Source organism: Bos mutus, chromosome 12, assembly GCF_027580195.1.
Source record: "Bos mutus isolate GX-2022 chromosome 12, NWIPB_WYAK_1.1, whole genome shotgun sequence".
In the NCBI taxonomy this organism is placed as follows: domain Eukaryota; kingdom Metazoa; phylum Chordata; class Mammalia; order Artiodactyla; family Bovidae; genus Bos; species Bos mutus.
Window position 1 is genome coordinate 29411986 of NC_091628.1, and position 19944 is coordinate 29431929.

The 19944-nt window shown below is 41.9% G+C and overlaps 1 protein-coding gene across 1 annotated transcript in view; it reads right to left on the reverse strand.

Annotated features, from left to right (window-relative positions):
* Positions 1–1168: 1168 nt before the first annotated feature.
* Positions 1169–19944, reverse strand: part of LOC102270709 (E3 ubiquitin-protein ligase RNF146-B) — a 45609-nt gene continuing 26833 nt past the window's right edge. Inside the window, exon 3 of the mRNA XM_005902174.3 lies at positions 1169–2434. Coding sequence (XP_005902236.1) covers positions 1826–2434 — 609 coding nt within the window. The 3' untranslated portion in view covers positions 1169–1825. The remainder of the gene's footprint in view (positions 2435–19944) is intronic.

Consider the following 19944-nt stretch of genomic DNA (forward strand, 5'->3'; position numbering starts at 1 on the left):
TACAATAATGCTCCTTCTTATTCATGGATTAAGCTATCGTCTTTATGAAGGTCTGTGGGCATCGCATTCATTGCTACCTCTTTAATTGCAGTCAAACCTAGATTATACTAATGTAAAGTTAAGATGGATGACAGACAACTGTAGGTTAACCTCCCTGGGATTTTTTTTTTTAATACCTATGATTCTTGCTTTCACAGAGATCAGATTTTCTAAGAGCAAAGTTTGAGAAAGAGAAATGTGAAAACCGCTTCTTTGACACAAGTCTTTTAAGACTCCATTCCTAATTAATATGAGCAATAGTGAGTTGAATTGAGAAGTAAATGCAGCATGCTTTCTATGTGTTTTATGACCCCCCCAAAAAGCATTTTTAATACATGAAAGTATCAAGCAGCAGGCCTGTGTGTTTTCTTACTAACTTTTTAGTTTTTGAAATAACTAAGCTTACAATAAGTTGCAAAAATAGAGTTGAATAGAGTTCTGTGAACCCTCTTTCCCCAGTGATGTTACCTTTCATAACTGTAGTGCAACATCAAACTCAGCCCTAACTGGATTAGAGACGTTACTCAGTTTTCCCCAGTTATTACATGAAGCCAGGTGTGTGCATGCAATGCAGGAGGCACTGGAGACCCGAGTTCAATCCCTGGGTGGGGAAGATCCCCTGAAGGAGGAAAAGGCAACCCACTCCAGTGTTCTTGCCTGGATAATCCCATGGACAAAGGAGCCTGGCAGGCTGTGGTCCTTAGGGTTGCAGAGTTGGACACGACTGAAGCGACTGAGTATGCATTAGTGTGCATGTAACTTACGTGGTTTTATGGGCAAGTTCTGCCTGGTGGCTGAGGCGGTAGTAAAGAATCTGCCTGCAATGCAGGAGACCTGGCTTCAATTCCTGGGTCAGGAAGATCCCCAGGAGAAGGGAACTGCAACCCACTCTAGTATCCTTGCCTAGAGAATCCAGTGGACAGAGGAGCCTGGTGGGCTACAATCCATGGGGTCACAAAGAATCGCATATGAATGAGTGACTAACACTTTCACTTTTATGGGCACTTTGTACCACACTTTTGAGAAACAGATTATTTCAATCATATGTTAGAGTGGACCACAGGCAGTGTCAACATTTGTTCAGTTGAAAATTGACTATGAGTTATATATTTGTTTTTTTTTTGATAAATTCTAATATTTATTAAATTACAAAGTCTGTAATCAAAAAAAAAATGTGGATCAAGAGAAACCTCTTAACTACAAGGACTAGACAGCAAAGCCTATGAGAACGCCATGAAGTGTGTTACAAACAAGATTCTGAAACATAAGTTATAAGCTGTTTCCTTTACATTTCCATTTCAGTAACTTTACTGTTAAGTAGTTGTTATTTTAAAACCCCAAATTCACATTTGTTCTCACGTTATTTAAGCTTTCTGTTCATAATGATACCAGACATCTTGTAGGTGCCAAATTTTGGTAATGGTTTTACGTCAATCCATGCAGAAAAATATGAACCAATGAAATAGTCAGATGAGGACCATTAATGCACACATACACACATGCTGGCCAAAAGAACTGAAGGTATTTTAAAAAACTATAAAATAAACAGACCTCAAGAAAACTGCGTTATTACTAAATAGCTCTCAACTATTAACACCCAAGTTCTTTATATTAAATAAATTTCTCAACAGAGATGTGTTAGACATATTAATTACAAGTCTATCCTTCCCATACCCCTTCCCACCCCAACTCCCAAAATGCACTACTTGGGATGAGTATAATATTACATGGGCAAAAATTTACAGATAACCATTTTCATCTTGAGCATGGATCTGAAAACTTTTATTTAAACTTCCGTTACTGTGCACTGTCCATCAGGCCTTCGAGATCTGACACTCACTGTTCCACCCGCTGCCACTGATCGATCAGATACTGTCTGACTTGGATTAGGAACCAGAAGTCTCTGTTGGGTCAAGGAGTGTTGTGCAACAAGCGCAGATACATCCTCACTATCACTACTGGCATCGGATTCAGTTTCTTCAATCGAAGTGTCTGGTGCTGGTACCCTGCCTGAAGATGGTGATTCATGCTCCTCTTCTCCTTCCCCTCTATGACTCCTTTCCGCTATGCTGTCTCCACCAAGTTGTAAATGTGCAAAAGAGTCTTCCAGAGAAGTGCCTGCATCAGGGGATGGTGTGGCGGGGCTTGTTAGCTGACCGTCTACTGACGTCAGGGGCCTCACAGAAGACGACTGAACAGAAGCTCCGCTCTGAGCTGGTACACTGTCCGCTCCGTCAGCAGAGCTCTCTCTCGCCAGATTTACAGTATTAGCATCACAGTCCAGCCTAAGTCCAGCTACTCCCTTCTTTGGTATATCTATTATATCCCGCTTGATCTTCCTGCGACATCCATGTTCGTTTCTCCTATACTGTACCATATTTTCAAGATCGGCAACCTATATATTTGATATAAATATAATTCCGTTTTTGCTATTGAGAATTTATAACAGTAGTGTGTCTTTTAATTTTGTTGGGTTCTTGAGTTTATTTTTATTTTTCCACAGACGTAAACAATATATAATGTCTTTGAAAGACATGCAAATCTATCTTTTATATAGATAGCATATTCAAAAGCAGAGATATTACTTTGCCAACAAAGGTTCATCTAGTCAAGGCTATGGTTTTTCCTGTGGTCATGTATGGATGTGAGAGTTGGACTGTGAAGAAGGCTGAGCACCGAAGAATTGATGCTTTTGAACTGTGGTGTTGGAAAAGACTCTTGAGAGTCCCTTGGACTGCAAGGAGATCCAACCAGTCCATTCTGAAGGAGATCAGCCCTGGGATTTCTTTGGAAGGAATGATGCTAAAGCTGAAACTCTAGTACTTTGGCCACCTCATGTGACGAGTTGACTCATTGGAAAAGACTCTGATGCTGGGAGGGATTGGGAGCAGGAGGAGAAGGGGACGACAGAGGATGAGATGGCTGGATGGCATCACCGACTCGATGGACGTGAGTCTGGGTGAACTCTGGGAGTTGGTGATGGACAGGGAGGCCTGGCGTGCTGCGATTCACGGGGTCGCAAAGAGTCGGACACAACTGAGCGACTGAACTGAACTGACCTGAAACTGAAGTTTCATTCAGCTGAAGCAGGCAGAAGTTTCATCTGGCCTGAAGAAAAGTTCTGTTAGTGAAAGGATTATTCAAGGATAGTTCAAAGATCTCCTTTTGTAGTTTTGTAGTGTAGTCTCAAGTCAGGTATCTGAATCCTTCAGCACTGTTTTTCTTTCTCAAGATGACTTTGGCTGTTCAGGGTCTTTGTGTTTTCATACAAATTTAAAATTTTTAAATTCTAGTTCTGTGAAAAATGCCATTGGTAATTTAATAGGAATTACATTGAATCTGTAGATTGCTTTGGGTAATGTAGTCGTTTTGACAGTATTGATTATTTCAATACAAGAACATGGTATATCTCTCCATCTGTGTATATCATCTTTGATTTCTTTCATCAGCAGCTTATAGTTTCCTGAGTTCAGGTCTTTTGCCTCCTTAGGTTTATTCCTAGGTATTTTATTCTTTTTGATGTGCTGGTAAATGAGATTATTTATTTAATTTCTCTTTCTAATCTTTTGTTGTTAATGTATAGAAATGCAAGTGATTTCTGTGTATTCGTTTTGTATCCTGCAACTTAACCAAATCAGTTGATGAGCTCTAGTAGTTTTCTGATAGCATCTTTAGAATTTTCCATGGATAGTATCATATCATCTGCAAACAATGACAGTTTTACTTCTTTTTCATCTCTTTTTCTTCTCTGATTGCTGTGTCTAGGACTTTTGAAACTGTGTTGAGTAAAAGTGGCAAGAGTGGACATCCTTGGCTTGTTCCTGATCTTAGAGGGAATGGTTTCATTTTTTTTTTTAACAGTATGATACTGGCACAAAAACAGAAATATAGATCAATGGAACAGGATAGACAGTCCAGAGATAAATCTGTGCACCTGTGATCAACTAATCTATTGCAAAGGCAGTAATACACAGTGGAGAAAAGACAGTTTCTTCAATAAGTGATGCTGGAAAACCTGGACAGATATATGTAAAAAAAAATGAAATTAGAATATTCCCTACCATCATACACAAAAATAAGCTAAAAATGGATTAAAGACCGAAATAAAGACCAGATACTGTAAAACTCTTAAAAGAAAACATAGGCAGAACACTCTCTGATACAAACTGAAGCAAGATCTTTTTTGATCCACCTCCTAATGAACATAAAAGCAAAAATAAGCAAATGGGACCTAACTAAAATGTAAAAGCTTTTGTACAGCAAAAGAAACCATAAACAAAGTGAAAAAACCACCCACAGACTGGGAGAAAATATTTGCAAACAAAACAACTGGCAAGGGATTAATCACCAAAATATACAGAAAGCTCATTAGCTTAATATAAAAAAAGCCAAACAGCCCAATCAAAAAATGAGCAGATCTAAATAGACATTTCCTCAAAGAAGATATACAGAAGGCCAAAAAGCACATGAAAAAAAGCTCCACCTCACTAATTTTTCAGTTCAGTTCAGTCACTCAGTCGTGTCCAACTCTTTGCGACCCCAATTGTTAGAGCAATTCAAATTAAAACTACAATGAAGTTATCACCTCACACAGGTCAGAATAGCCATAATCCAAAAATCTACAAACAGTAAATGCTGGAGAGAGTGCGGAGCAAATGTAGGTGCATTCCCACCTACACTGTTGGTGGGAATGTAAATTGGTACAACCACTATAGAGAACAGTGTGGAGGTTCCTTAAAAATCTAAATATAGAACCATCATATGATCCAGCAATCCCACTCCTAGGCATATATCTGAAGAAAACCTTTCAGAAAGATACATGCACCCCAGTGTTCACTGCAACATTGTTTATAGTAAACAGCACATGAAAGCAACCTAAATATTCATCTACAGTGGAACGGATAAAGATGTCATACATATATACAATGTTATACTGCTGCTGCTGCTAAGTCACTTCAGTCGTGTCCGACTGTGTGACCCCATAGACAGCAGCCCACCAGGCTCCCCCATCCCTGGGATTCTTCAGGCAAGAACACTGGAGTGGGTTGTCATTTCCTTCTCCAATGCATGAAAGTGAAAAGTGAAAGTGAAGTCGCTCAGTTGTGTCCGACCCTCAGCTACCCCATGGACTGCAGCCCACCAGGCTCCTCCGTCCATGGGATTCTCCAGGCAGGAGTACTGGAGTGGGGTGCCATTGCAGAATGAATTAATGCCATTTGCAGCAACATGGATGAACCTAGAGGTTATCATACTAAGTGAAGTCAGACGAAGAAAATTATATGATATCACTTATATGTGGAATCTAATAAAAAAGATAAAATGCAGTTATTTACAAACAGAAATGACTCAGAGATCTTGAAGTCAAACTTATGGTTATCAAAGGGAAATGTGGGAGGGAAGTGAAAAGTTAGGAGTTTAACACCACTATATATACACACCACTATATATAAAATACATAACTAACAAGGACCTACTGTGCAGCACAAAGAACTCTACTTAATATTCTGTAATAGCTCATCTCACATGCTAGTAAAGTAACGCTCAAAATTCTCCAAGCCAGGCTTCAGCAATATGTGAACCGTGAACTTCCTGATGTTCAAGCTGGTTTTAGAAAAGGCAGAGGAACCAGAGATCAAATTGCCAACATCTGCTGGATCATAGAAAAAGCAAGAGAGTTCCAGAAAAACATCTATTTCTGCTTTATTGACTATGCCAAAGCCTTTGACTATGTGGATCACAATAAAACTGTGGAAAATTCTTCAAGAGATGGGAACACCAGACCACCTGATCTGCCTCTTGAGAAATCTGTATGCAGGTCAGGAAGCAACAGTTAGAACTGGACATGGAACAACAGACTGGTTCCAAATAGGAAAAGGAGTTCGTCAAGGCTGTATATTGTCACCCTCTTTATTTAACTTATATGCAGAGTACATCATGAGAAACGCTGGACTGAAAGAAACACAAACTGGAATCAAGATTGCCAGGAGAAATATCAATAACCTCAGATATGCAGATGACACCACTCTTGTGGCAGAAAGTGAAGAGGAACTCAAAAGCCTCTTGATGAAAGTGAAAGTGGAGCGTGAAAAAGTTGGCTTAAAGCTCAACATTCAGAAAACGAAGATCATGGCATCCGGTCCCACCACTTCATGGGAAATAGATGGGGAAACAGTGGAAACAGTGGGTGACTTTTTTTTTCTGGGCTCCAAAACCACTACAGATGGTGACTGCAGCCGTGAAATTAAAAGATGCTTACTCCTTGGAAGGAAAGTTACGACCAACCTAGATAGCATATTCAAAAGCAGAGACATTACTTTGCCAACAAAGGTTCATCTAGTCAAGGCTATGGTTTTTCCTGTGGTCATGTATGGATGTGAGAGTTGGACTGTGAAGAAAGCTGAGCGCTGAAGAATTGATGCTTTTGAACTGTGGTGTTGGAGAAGACTCTTGAGAGTCCCTTGAACTGCAAAGAGATCCAACCAGTCCGTTCTGAAGGAGCTCAACCCTGGGATTTCTTTGGAAGGAATGATGCTAAAGCTGAAACTCCAGTACTTTGGCCACCTCATGCGAAGAGTTGACTCATTGGAAAAGACTCTGATGCTGGGAGGGATTGGGAGCAGGAGGAGAAGGGGACGACAGAGGATGAGATGGCTGGATGGCATCACTGACTCGATGGACGTGAGTCTGAGTGAACTCTGGGAGTTGGTGATGTACAGGGAGGCCTGGCGTGCTGCGATTCATGGGGTCACAAAGAGTCGGACACAACTGAGCGACTGATCTGATCTGAATAACCAATATGGGAAAGGAATCTCAAGAAGAATGGATATATGTATATGTATAACTGATTCACTTAGCTGTATATTTGAAACTAACACAACATTTGAATCAGCTATACTTCCATAAAGTTATTTTTTAAAATTTCATTCTGGGAATATGATTTTCAAAACTGAATCACAAAAGAGATCTAAATTTGTTGTAAATCACCCATAAACAAAAATTCTATCCTACAAGCAATAATTCAGACATTTGTTGCAAACTTAAGCAGTGTCCAATACAAGACATCAACACTTGGCTACAATAAACAAGGTAAAAAAATTGGACAGATGGGCACAATGATTGATGGGAGATCAAAGACTGAGACTTATTTTGGAGAGGATCAAAGCCTATGAAAAAGAAAATAGAAATTGCATGACAATAAAAAGACTATCTGGACAGGGTCTGGATGTTGTTAAAGCACATGAATATGCATATACTGAGACTAGAGAAGATTCTGATGATGGTTTTTGTAGTCTGTTCAACCCAAGTGAAACAGCTACCAGCATTATCATTTGCATGTACCAGGCTCACTGGAACTTTCTCCAGTGGACTACCTTCATGTTCCTCATTTGGACGCCAAAAATCAAAAGCTCTTTCAATAAAGTTACAGTAAACTGGAGAGCCACTACAGTTCATACTGTCTAAAACTACCTTGTGCTTAGTTGTTCAGTCATGTCTGACTCTTTGTGACTCCATGGATTGTAGTGCACCAGGCTCAGAGCTCTGTCCATGGAATTCTCCAGGCAAGAAAACTGGAGTGGGTTGCCATTTCCTTCTCCAAAACTATCGTATTTTAAATATAATATTTAATATGCTGGTTAAGAAAACTTCAGTGCTTGTGGCACATATTGGTAGACTGGAACTTTTTTCCTGAAACTCCAGAATTTTCATTATTGTCTACAAGGACAGCAATTTCATATTATATAAACTGTTCCAGAAAACAGAAAACTAGGGGAATGTCATTCAACTTGTCTCTAAGAGCCAGAGAACTATGACACCAAAGTCAGACAAGTACTGTATAATAAATTAAAATTATGGAATGACATCACTCATTTATCTACATGGAAAAAAATCTTAGACATGATGATAAGAGTATACTAGATCCAGTAATATGAAAAATAAATACTACATTCTGACCAAGTAGGGGTTATTCTACAGATACAGGAATGGTTACCATTTAAAAAAAAAGAAGCAAAACTCTAAACATAGTTCATCACATTAACACAGAAAAACTTCACTTAACACTTCAGTAGGGGCACAGAGTACATTTGGTAAAATTCCACACATATTCACAATTAAAGAAAAAAAGAAACTCTTCGTAAATTCAAGGTAAGAAATATAAGGGAATGCTCTTATTATGATTAAGGTTATCCACTCAAAACCTAACCTAATGGCATAAGGGTGAAACATTAAAAGCATTTCTTTGAAAATCAAGAGTAAGAAAATGGTGCCCAATTCTACTATACCCATTCCACTGTTCTCATGATTCTCGCCAGAGCTATAAAACAAGAAGAAGAAACAAAGAATATAAGGGTTAGAAAGGAATTAGAATATGACACACTAGAGTAATTAGAAAATGACACGTTAGAATAATGTCATTATTCACATCAGGTTGTGTACATAAAAACGCCCAACAACCTACAAGTTATATTAATCAATAATAGAGGTGACCATGGACGGCAATGGCAACCCACTCCAATACTCTTGCCTGGACAATCCCATGGACGGAGGAGCCTGGTAGGCTGCAGTCCATGGGGTCGCTGAGAGTTGGACACGACTGAGCGACTTCACTTTCACTTTTCACTTTCATGCATTGGAGAAGGAAATGGCAATCCACTCCAGTGTTCTTGCCTGGAGAATCCCAGGGACCGGGGAGCCTGGTAGGGATCGCACAGAGTCTGACACGACTGAAGCGACTTAGCAGCAGCAGCAGCAGAGGTAACCAAGTTTAGAATTAATATTCAAAAGTCAGTTTCACTTCTACACAATTTCTATAACAAGTTAGAAATTATAGTTTTGTCAGGAGAGTGTATGCTTCTCAGTTCGGTCTCGTCACAACAAAGATTTGGAGTGACAGACATTAAAGCCCCCGGCGTGTCACAGCTCTCGGGTCTTGGATAGGCCATGTTATAGTTCTCAGGTCTCAGACCATGTTATAGCTCTTAGACAAATCAGTGTTACAGCTCTGTGTTACAGCTCTATTTTATTTAGAAAATAGCAGGAAGACCCATCCTCGAGGCATGAGAGCATGTCAACCCAAAGACGTAAAGAGAGTGGGGGAGCGTGCCAGCATGCAGGAGAGAGAACCCCAGCCCTTTGGCTCCTCTTTTTATATGTTTTTTCTCCCCCTGGGCCTGCCCTACGTAAATTGGGCTAGCCAGGAGTGTTGTTTGTTCTACCTGAGGTCCTCACTCCAGTCCTCGGACCTTCCTTTGTTCTATTTTCGTGGGCTTTTCTCTTCCTTGTCTTTTTAGCCACTGCCATTTTGGACTCCTGTTTCCTATTCTAACTACCTAATAGTTTTAAAAGTGAAACCAAATTAATAACAACAAAAAAAGCATACCTAGGAATAAATTTTACAAACTATCAGTTCAGTTCAGTTCAGTCGCCCAGTTGTGTCCGACTCTTTGCGACTCCATGAATCGCAGCACACCAGGTCTCCCTGTCCATCACCAACTCCCAGAGTTCACTCAGACTCACGTCCATCGAGTCAGTGATGCCATCCAGCCATCTCATCCTCTGTCGTCCCCTTCTCCTCCTGCCCCCAATCCCTCCCAGCATCAGAGTCTTTTCCAATGAGTCAACTCGTCACATGAGGTGGCCAAAGTACTGGAGTTTCAGCCTTAGCATCATTCCTCCCAAAGAAATCCCAGGGCTGATCTCCTTCAGAGTGGACTGGTTGGATCTCCTTGCAGTCCAAGGGACTCTCAAGAGTCTTTTCCAACACCACAGTTCAAAAGCATCAATTCTTCAGCGTTCAGCCTTCTTCACAGTCCAACTCTCACATCCATACATGACCACAGGAAAAACCATAGCCTTGACTAGACGGACCTTTGTTGGCAAAGTAATGTCTCTGCTTTTGAATATGCTATCTAGATTGTACTGTATACAGAGACCTTTTCAGAGAATATGTTAAAATGTTATTGAAAGACATTAAAGATTACTTAAATGAAAAGATACTCAATAGAGAGATTCAGTGTTATAAAGATATCAGTACTTTTGTAAAGATTGTAAATTTGTTAATATTGTAAAGATATCAATTTCCACCAGTTTATTTGTACATTATTTGCAATGTTTGCTGAAATCCAAACTGACATTTTGTTGGAGAAATTTGACAATTTATTCTAAAAGAATAGAATGTAGGGAAAAAAACAGCAAAAGAAAAAAAAAGTAGCCAGAATATGCTTGAGAAGACTTGACCTACCAGATCTCAAAACTCATTAGGAGTCTATGGTAAAGTAGAACGTTGTTTCACTGGATGCAAGGATGGAGTATCCGTCAGTGGATCTGTGTGGCGCTGATAAGAAGACTCACACCTCCATAGAAAGTTAAGTGATAAAAGTGACACTTCACATCCACAGGAAAGACAGGCCAGATTGGATTTCTATCTCATACCTTACAAAAAATTGATTCTAGATATTTTAATAGCTTAACTAAAGTTAAAATTCTAGAAGGAAATGAAAGAGCATTTTTACAACCTTTGAGTAGGCAAATTCATCTTAAACAAGACTTAGAGCTCAAACTGCAGAATATTCAAAATTATGTTGTTGAAGTTAAGGGCTTAGGTTAAACAAAAGACATCATAAAGTGAAAGGAGAGGCCCTAAAAGCAGACGATATTTACAACACATAACCGACAAATGATCAGTATTTAAAATTTTATACGAAATTAAAAATCTCCTACAAAAAACAAAAAACAAAAACAAAACATGTTGGGGCTAGGGTGGGAAGGAATGGGCAAAAGATTTGAACAACTAATTTATTTCACTAAAGGGAAAATATTGACATTCACCTTCATTAGGCATCAAGGACCTGCAACTTAAGATCATAATGAAATATTATATACCTGTTAAATGGGTTAAAAATAAATATATAAGACATTTGGTGGTATCAGCTATTGTTGGGATGTGTATTAATGGAAATTTTTGTCCTGCTGATGGGTATAAATTGATTTAACCATCCTGAAAAACAATTTGGCATTGTCTTGTAAAGCTGAACGCCTGAATATTCATGTCACTAACTGGTTATGAACCCCTGCCCCTGTGTTTGCATGCCTGTTCTCCTTTACTAACAGAACACCCCAAGTGTTAGCTGGACATATGGACACGGAGCTGGAGAATAGATTCCTTAGTCTCTGCAGACAGGTGTGGCTAAAAGACTCAGTTCTGACAACAGGATGTGAGAGGCAATTTGAGCAGCTTCCAAGCCATGTGTTTAAAAGACTCCAGAGTCTCTGCCTTGTCCCAGTGGCTGGGACACAGAACAACTGGACAGCAGCTTTGACTCAGTGACGGAAGCTCCATGTTGAGAGGAGCAGAGCCAATGCCCTAGCCAGAGGCATGGAAAGAATGGAACCAGAGAAGCCCAGACAGTTTAGAGATTGCTAAAAAAAATTTTTTTAATGATCCACGAGTTCCACTTCTGAGTATTTATATGTGAAGAAAACAAAGATACCAACTCAAAAAGATAGATGTACCCCTATGTTCATTGCAGCATTATTTATGATAGCCAAGATATGGAAATGACCTAAGTGTCTATTGTAGGTGAATGAATGAAGAAGGTACACACACACAATGGAATATTACTCAGCTGTAAAGAGGAAAGAAGTCTTGCTATTTGTGACCCCATTGATGGACCTTGAAGGCATTTTGTTAAGTGAAATAAGTCAGACAAAGACAAATATGTGGAGCCTAAAATAGCAGCAATAGCAATGAAACCCCCCCCCCGCCCCCGCAAAGCAGAGACTAGATTGGTGGTTGCCAAAGGCGAAGGGTGGGCAAAATATGTGAAGGAAGTCAAAAGGCACAGATCCTCAGTTATACGATGAGTAAGTTAAGGGACGGTAATGTGCAGCATGGTAACTCTAGTTAATAATAATGTGGTGGTTTAGTCACTAAGCTGTTTTCAACTCTTGTGACCCCATGAACTGTAGCCTGCCAGGCTCCTCTACCCATGGGATTCTCCAGACAAGAATACTGGAGTGGGTTGCCATTTCCTTCTCCATAGTAATAATAAAGTATTGCATATTTAAAAGTTGCCAAGAGAGTAAATTTAACAAGTTCTCATCATACAAGGTATTTGTAATTCTGTATAGTGACAGGTGTTGTGATAATGCCACAATATATACAAATATCAAATCATTATATTGCAATCTGAAACTAATATAATGTTATATGTAATTATACATACATACATAAAAGCTCAAACTATCAAATGTCACCCAAATGAAATCGATAATTCAAATAGCCTTGTAACTAAATAAAGAAGTTGAACTCATAAAAATTTTAACTCCCCAAAAAGAAAATCTCCAGGCCTTGATGATTTCATGGCAGAATTCAACCAAATGCATGAAGAATTAACACCAACTCTATACAATCTTTTCTAGAAAACAGAACATAAATAAACACTTTCCAACTCATATTATGATGCTGGTATTAACCTGATACCAAAACTAATACAAAAAGAAAACTGCACATCAGTGTCCCTCATAAAAAGATAAAATCGCGTGCTTTTCCTGCCCTTATGCAGGTGTATCAGAACTCTGAGCCCTTTGCGGTCCTTGTTGATGTTCTGATCCCTGCCCAGTCAACTTTCCCCTTTGCTCACAACCTCTCCCTGCTGGCCCTGTGTCACCCCATGCAGAAATGATCCTCATTAGCCCAACAGTGCTGCCCACCTTGGGCGTGTCAACTCTGGGAACCTAGTCTAAAGGTCTAGCCAATCCAAGTGTGGCAGAGAGAATTTCCTGGCATTCCTTAACTCAGTATTTTATGTGAAAATAGCAAAACAACATACTGGGTATGACTGAACACAATACTTGGAAATGAAAATTATATGAGGTTTGTTACATGCATGGAAAAGGGCATTTTTTTTTAATCCAAGACCAGAGCTGAGGAGCTTAGAACTCATGACCGTTGACCCAGAGGTCAGCTATGATGCTCCAGGCAGACTCCCCTCTTAACTGCCATAGAACTTTGGAAGGTTCTTAACTGCCACTCAGACCAGTGTGCAGTCATTCCTCTTGATGCGCCTGATGGAGCAGGAGCTCTATAGGAGCTGAAGAGCGATATATATTCAAATGTTTCGGCTTGGACTGGGTGTCCCCAAAAGAAATCAGACTGCAGGGAAAAACTGCAGGAGTCCTGAGAGGAAATCCCTGTGAATACAGACAGGGCAGGGAGAGCCTGCACCTGCCTGAGCCAATTTGTCTCCCCACCTACCCTTCCCCAGGAGCAAAGTGGGCTCCAGAGACAGGAGGGCTGTGGTCCAGGGGAACGCGAGTGGAGTGGAGTGGTGACCCAGCGGGGCTGGGCGGCAGTGTGGGCAGCTGGGCCTGTTCAGAGGTTGGGGGGGGTCTCTAAAAAGTATGGGGGCTTTTCTGAAGCAAACCCCCATGACTCCTTCCAGGTATTTCTGGAAGAAAAGTGAACTTAACCTTCCTGGAAGTAGGGATATTCAGATTACAAATGAAAGTGCCCTGTAAAGTCCTGCGAAACAGTTTGGAAGAAGGCTCCTGAAGGGGGAAAAATAGGATTTCTGCTGGGAAAAGAAGTGGGAGCCCGGAGCAGGGAGCGTGGCAGGGTCACCACAAATGCGGAGTGGGTGCCCTGGGCCACAGGTGAAGTTGGCTCTGAACTTAAGAAGGATTGAATGAGGGGTTGTGGGTATGAACCTGGAATTCTTCCCCACTGGGAATGGGTGGTGACTCTTAGCCCGAATGGACAAGGGCATCATCCCGGTCCTGTCTGCATCCTCTTCCCCGTGTGTGCGTCCTCTCCACCAGCTGTCTCCTTCGTCCTTATTTCTGAATCCTGGTCTTGGCTCATACAGGTGCTCACAGCACAGCTCCTGTGTGTGATGTCCCGTCCCAACTATTTCCTGGCCTCTGCCTCCCCACACTGGGCCCTGCGAGGTTGCTGTTGCCTCTCCAGCCCAAGCCTGCTGTGCCTATTTCTGTGTTCTCTTTGGCAATTGCTTTCTCTTTGGTACCCAGCCACTTCCTCCATGCCACAGTAATGTGATCCAAACACAGCTCAGGAGCTGATCTTCAGCTCAAAAGAATCCCCATCAGACAAAAAATGGGGATAGAGTTTAATGTACTTAACATGAAAAGTCAGTTCCTGCTTGAAAGTGGAGGTGAAAAGTGTCCCCACGAAGCCAAAGCATGGACAACAATCCCTTCCTACACAGCCAAAGGCCATGAAGCCTCTTCCTTAGCCTTCCAGCCCTATCCCCTTGCCGCAATAGCTGATGGCAAGTGTATTTTGCCAATTTTGTGCCTGTAATTAATGCAAAGCTCCACGGAGCAGGTCCTCAGACCTAACTGCCTGCCTCTGGTTGTTCTGCTTCTTTGTTTCTTAGCTTGCCACCCAGTACCCTGATAACCTAACCTGTGGGTAACCTGCTCACCTACCGGGCCTGGACTCCTGCTCCCCCTCCCTGTGGTCCCCTTTAGAGGGTTCACAGGAAGAGAAGGATCTGGAAAGTGTAGCTGAGACGTTGAACTCCAAAATTGAGTTGAAAGTGTGGAAAATAAAAATGGGAGATTCACATCGGATAAGGACCCTTGATGTTTAAGGAAAGCACACAAGAGCTTCCGGTTCTTATTCTGCCCGATTGAGTGAACTTGAGCGGGTCACTGACTTTCCAATCTTGACTCTATCCAAATTTCAGGGAGGCTGGGCAGACCTGGAGAGGGTGATTCCTGGGAACTTTGTGGGTCTGGGGATCCAGCGGTGGGGACAGGCAGCTACAGCTGAGATGGCTCAGCTGTTTTATGTCACCTGCCATGTGTGTGTGGCCTGTGAAAGCCGTTGTTGCTGTGTTTTTCTGTGTCTCCTGACTCCCAAAGCTCATTAAGCTGCTTGCTCCCAAGACTCAGGGACCACCAGAGAAAGAATCCTGAGATTCCTTTACGCAGCACAGGACAGACACTTCTCCATCTGGTTCTTTTACTAGCATGTTGGACAGCGTTGAAGGAAGAGCTTCCTAGCTCTAAGAAAGACATTAGCGTCCGGTGTAAGAGCATCCTCATTTCTGTCATCTTCTTTTTTCATTTTTAACTTAAAAGTCATTTTTTTTTAAAAAAAAAAAAAACCATGTATGAAGTGAATGCCACCCTCTCACTGAAAGCCCTAGATGACATCCCATTGCTGATATGTTAGATCAGGCTCCTGGGCAGGAAACACGGTTTATCACAGTACAGCCCAAGCCTTCCTTCCCAGTGTGATCTCCTGTCCTGCTCCCCGTCTGGTCACTCTTGCTCCTACAGAGAGAAACCCTAGACGGACTGTGCTAACTGCTCTCGGGCCTCTGTGTTTTGGCTTGGGTTGCTGTTTTCTCTTCTGTCGTCTGCCTCCGAAGCCTTCCTCTGTAACTCCATCATCTGTTTCCTCCCCACCTCTTTGACCTTTGAAAGGCACCTGTCTGCCTGCTCCATGCTCCAAAAGTCTGCTTTGCTTTTCATTTGCAAACACAGTCTTACTGCTTAATATGTGTCTCATCTCCCCAGCTGTTAAAAACTTCTAGGGAAGTTTTAGAGATGGTCCTTACATATGTTTTAAACTTCCCATGTTACTGACACAGTGCATGCATGTAGCTGTTCAATAAATGTTGGATTAAAATACAGGAAAAGCAAACCAACCCACCAATATGGAGGTGTTCCAGCCTTGAGTTTTCTTTCTAAAACTGCCACATCCCTCCTAACTGCCTCCAGTGTTCAGGTCAGAGGATCAACATTGATGGTGCTATTGCATGTCCAGCTCTCAGAGGCAGGAAATCACTGAAGCCAGGCTTCCAGGCACTAACCAAGGAGAGCAGACACCTTCCAGTCAAGACTGTCAGGATGCCCGGGTCTGGCACTTTGAGGTTAGACTAAGACGTCAGAAAAGGGAAAAATGAGTTTGCCTGAAGCTGTGCCTGCAGAGAATCTATCCAGTTAGAATCTATCTAGTTAATCTTATTTGAAGCAGACTGACTGTATTATTCAAAGTTTAAATTGGAGTTTTGGAGAAAATTGACAAAGTAGATAGCTCAAGACAGCTTTTATTTTTCTGGATGTCTTTTAAGTGATAGATTGTCTTGGAAGTCTTGGTTTATCTCCCTTCTCAAAGGAAAGCCAACTGAATTTCCTCTCCCATGATTTCCTTCAGGAATAAGAGAGATTTATTATGGTAATTGAAAAATTGAAAGCAGAATGATTTTTAAAACATTAAGGAAGCTAGAGACAGCATTTTTAATCATTCTTATCAGCTATTCCTAGAACATATCTCATAATTATTTACCTAACATAGATAATAGTGTGAATCAGAACACACTGTGCCCTCAAGTTTAAGGGGGGGAAAAACTGAAATGAATGCTATATTTTTCTTGACCAAAGAAAAACCTTCAATCCCAAGCTCCAAAATTCTACAAACTCATTAACTTTTGCTGGGATAACCTTCAGTCATTTTCTTTCCCAACATTCTTCGATCTTTCAGGATAGGATAAAAAAAAAAAATCAAGCTACCTAGTTAGGATAAGTTCCTCCTATTAAGAAAAACAGGTTTTTTTTTCCAGCAAAAATAAGCCATGAATTCAACCATGTATCAAGATCTAGAGATTATGAAGATTCCTAGGTCTTGGGCTATTACTTGTTTCCCAGAAATATCAAGAGACATAAAAATTCATTATCCCTAACAAAGAAAACCTATTTGATCCAAAAGTGCTTTGAAAGGTTAGTGATATACATGACCATCACATCCTAAATCTCTTCTACTTTAGACAGATGCTAGACAGTGTTGCAGAAATTGCCCGAGACACAGGGATTTTGATCCCATAGTCAAGTTCCATTGGATAAAATTTGTCACCAAATTTATCAAAAATTACAATTTGTCATTTCCATCTGATATTTCACTTTATTATATGATTTCAGATTTTGGTATAGGATTTCAGAAACGTGGACATGGAAGGATAGTATATGTTCTCATTTTTACCTGTAATGCCTTCCTGACTGCTCTTCCCTCTCATCTCTTCTCCTTAATGCAGGCACAGTCTCTAAAATGCATGTCCAATCCTTGTCACTTCCCTATTTAAAGTCCCTCAGAGGTCCTCCATTGCTCTTAGGATGAAGTCCAAATTCCTTATCTTGGCTTACAGATCCCGCTTGGATGGCCCTGGCTCCTCCTTCCCATTTCCTGTCTTTCCCACCTCTCACCCCTGCTGTCACCAACTCATCTCTTTTTTTTCCAGCCATGCCCTCATCTCCGTGTCTTCAGCATTCCATTCCCTCCTGCTCCTGCCGTTTCTCTGCCGCTCCTTTACTTTAGACTTGACTTCATATGCACATTTGCCCAAACACACCTGAATGCATTGATGGTGGGAAGAATAAGACTTACTAGCTCTTAACTGCTACACACTGCAGTTCTGTAGTGACTTTCCAGGCCAACATCGAACTTGCCATTCTAAACACTGTCGTATTTCTGTCTTGATTACCCACCCCCACCCAAGTCAGTTTGAAGGTTTGACGTGTTGTGAACCAAGTTCTGTCTCCAGTGGAAAGCAGCTCCTGATGCCTTCTGTGGTACACTGACGAGATGGGATGTGATTGCTCCATCTGTCTTTGATTTGGCTTGGTCTTAACTTTGTAAAAGGTTAGAAATATTAACAAGATACTTTTAATTCATCAAAAAGGTAATTTAATTTTCTCATTTGCCAAATTAACAAGAAGACAATCGAGGGGGAATAATGAATGCAATTCACCTGATTCATTTTGAATAGTTTTCCCAGTTCCCGTAGATTTTTAGAAAATCTATCATAGTGCTTTCTGTACTTTCATAGGAAAGTAGTTTTGCATCTGGATACAATACCTCTTCTCTCTGCCTCTAAACTTTTGCTTTTCAGCTGTTGAAATTCAGGACCAGATATAGTAAGAATTCAGAATTTTTGCTGGTTATTGGTTATTGCCAAAATACCTTTGTTAATCGGAATTCTTCAATTTTCCCTTTTAATGCCAAGAAACACAGCCTTGTATAACTCAACTTTAATTCATAACACTTTTACTAAACATTTGCTACAGTTCAAGGATTTGCTTCTTGAAAGGGCCTATATGTATATGGACCTGCCTGAGTGATGATTAGGTGTGCCTGGGGTGAGGAGGGACAAATACTGTAACATGGATACTCAGATGTCTCTGGGTCAGCGGGCGAGCCTGGCAAGCCTCCTCCACTCCATGTAACACGGGCATCTCTCGCTGGTGTTTACTACCCAGGGCTGCGTAGTTGTGCCCAGATAGCTGACGTTGTCTGTAGAGCAGTGCGTTTACAGACATACTGCAGACCACCAGGATGGGTCATGAACAGAAGGATATGTCATACTGAGGTCTCAGGATTACTTCCTGAAGAATCCCTCAAAGCCCCATTTGTATAAGCAAGGTTCTGATCCAGCTATAGGTTGTTACCCAGGGTCCCCAGCTCCAGGGGCCCAAGAACTCCTGCAGCTGAGTGGTTGCTGAGGGCTATGCACTGGGCCAGGGGCTGGGGTGGCCCTTGATAAGATCACCCACCACTGCCACCCCACCCAGAAAACCCCACGTCCAAATGTTAGGGACTGGGCCTGGTGCCTCCCACTGCTCTGGCCATCCACAGAGGTGCTTTGTTGATACTAAATGGGAGAATGAAGGGGAAACTTTTCACAATGAACAGTCTTATCCTGAGATAAACTTTGTTCTTGAGACCAAAGTCAAAAATAAGATTAAACCTAACTCAAGAATTAGTACTCTAAGGGCCAGGAGCACAAATCCTTGCTGGACATAGTACCTGAATCTAGGCAGTCTGCCAGGATACCTGGCAGTTACCCATTGCCTCTCTCTGCAAGGGTGGTGGTGGTGCTGCTGTTGCTGCTAAGTCACTTCAGTCATGTCTGACTCTTAGCAACCTCATGGACTGCAGCCTACCAGGCTCCTCCGTCCATGGGATTTTCCAGGCAAGAGTACTGGAGTGGGTTGCCATTGCCTTCTCCGCAAGGGTGGTGCTGGGGCCAGGGAACTGAGCCTGGAGGCACTGGGAGCAAAGAAATCCAGCAGAGCTTGGTTGCCAGTCAGGAAGGATGGACAGGAAGGATGTTTCCAGGGGATGGAAACAAAGGAGAATTGGACGGTGGCTTCCTAGGCAAGCTCGTCACTCTGTGTAGTTGAAAAAGGAGCCCGTGGGGAGCTGAGCCACCCCCATCTCTGTGTGGGGAGCGGGATGGGGGAGCTGTCCTTAGGGACCTTCTGAAGCTCCCGAGTACTGTGCTGTGGGGAACGTGGCTCATGCTCAAGTTTTCTTTCCAGGGAGCCATTCTGGCTCTGCCTGGAGCGAGGGACAGGGAGACCCCTGGCCAGCAGGGAGGGCCCCAGACGGAAGGGAGGGGCGGGGTGGCATTCAGGGCTTTTCCTTGGCCTCGGCAGTGGGCACACAGGTATCAGTTTTACACGTACTTATTAAACTGCATGGATTTATGCATTTTTCTGTAGTTTTATTTTACAATATAAAAAAATTAAAAAAATAGCAGAGCACAGGAGCTAAGAGCCAACCCCCTGGCCCGTATCTTAGTAACTGTAGGACTTTGGGCAGTAAACGTACAAACCACAGCCACTAAGCGCTGGCCAAGGCCGTGTGCTGAACTTGCGCCCTACAGCACCCCTGTTGGTAAGATGTTACTATGCCCATTCTACAGATGCACACATTGTCTTAGCAAGGTGAGAAAGGAATATCGGTCCAAATTGCATGTGTGTTGACGGATCTACCCGGAGCCTGCCACCCTGCAGCTGTGCAGGGCTGTGCCCTCCAAGGCCAGCTCGCTACTGACACAGCTGCTCAGACAAAACCACACCCCCGTGCCACCCCCCCGT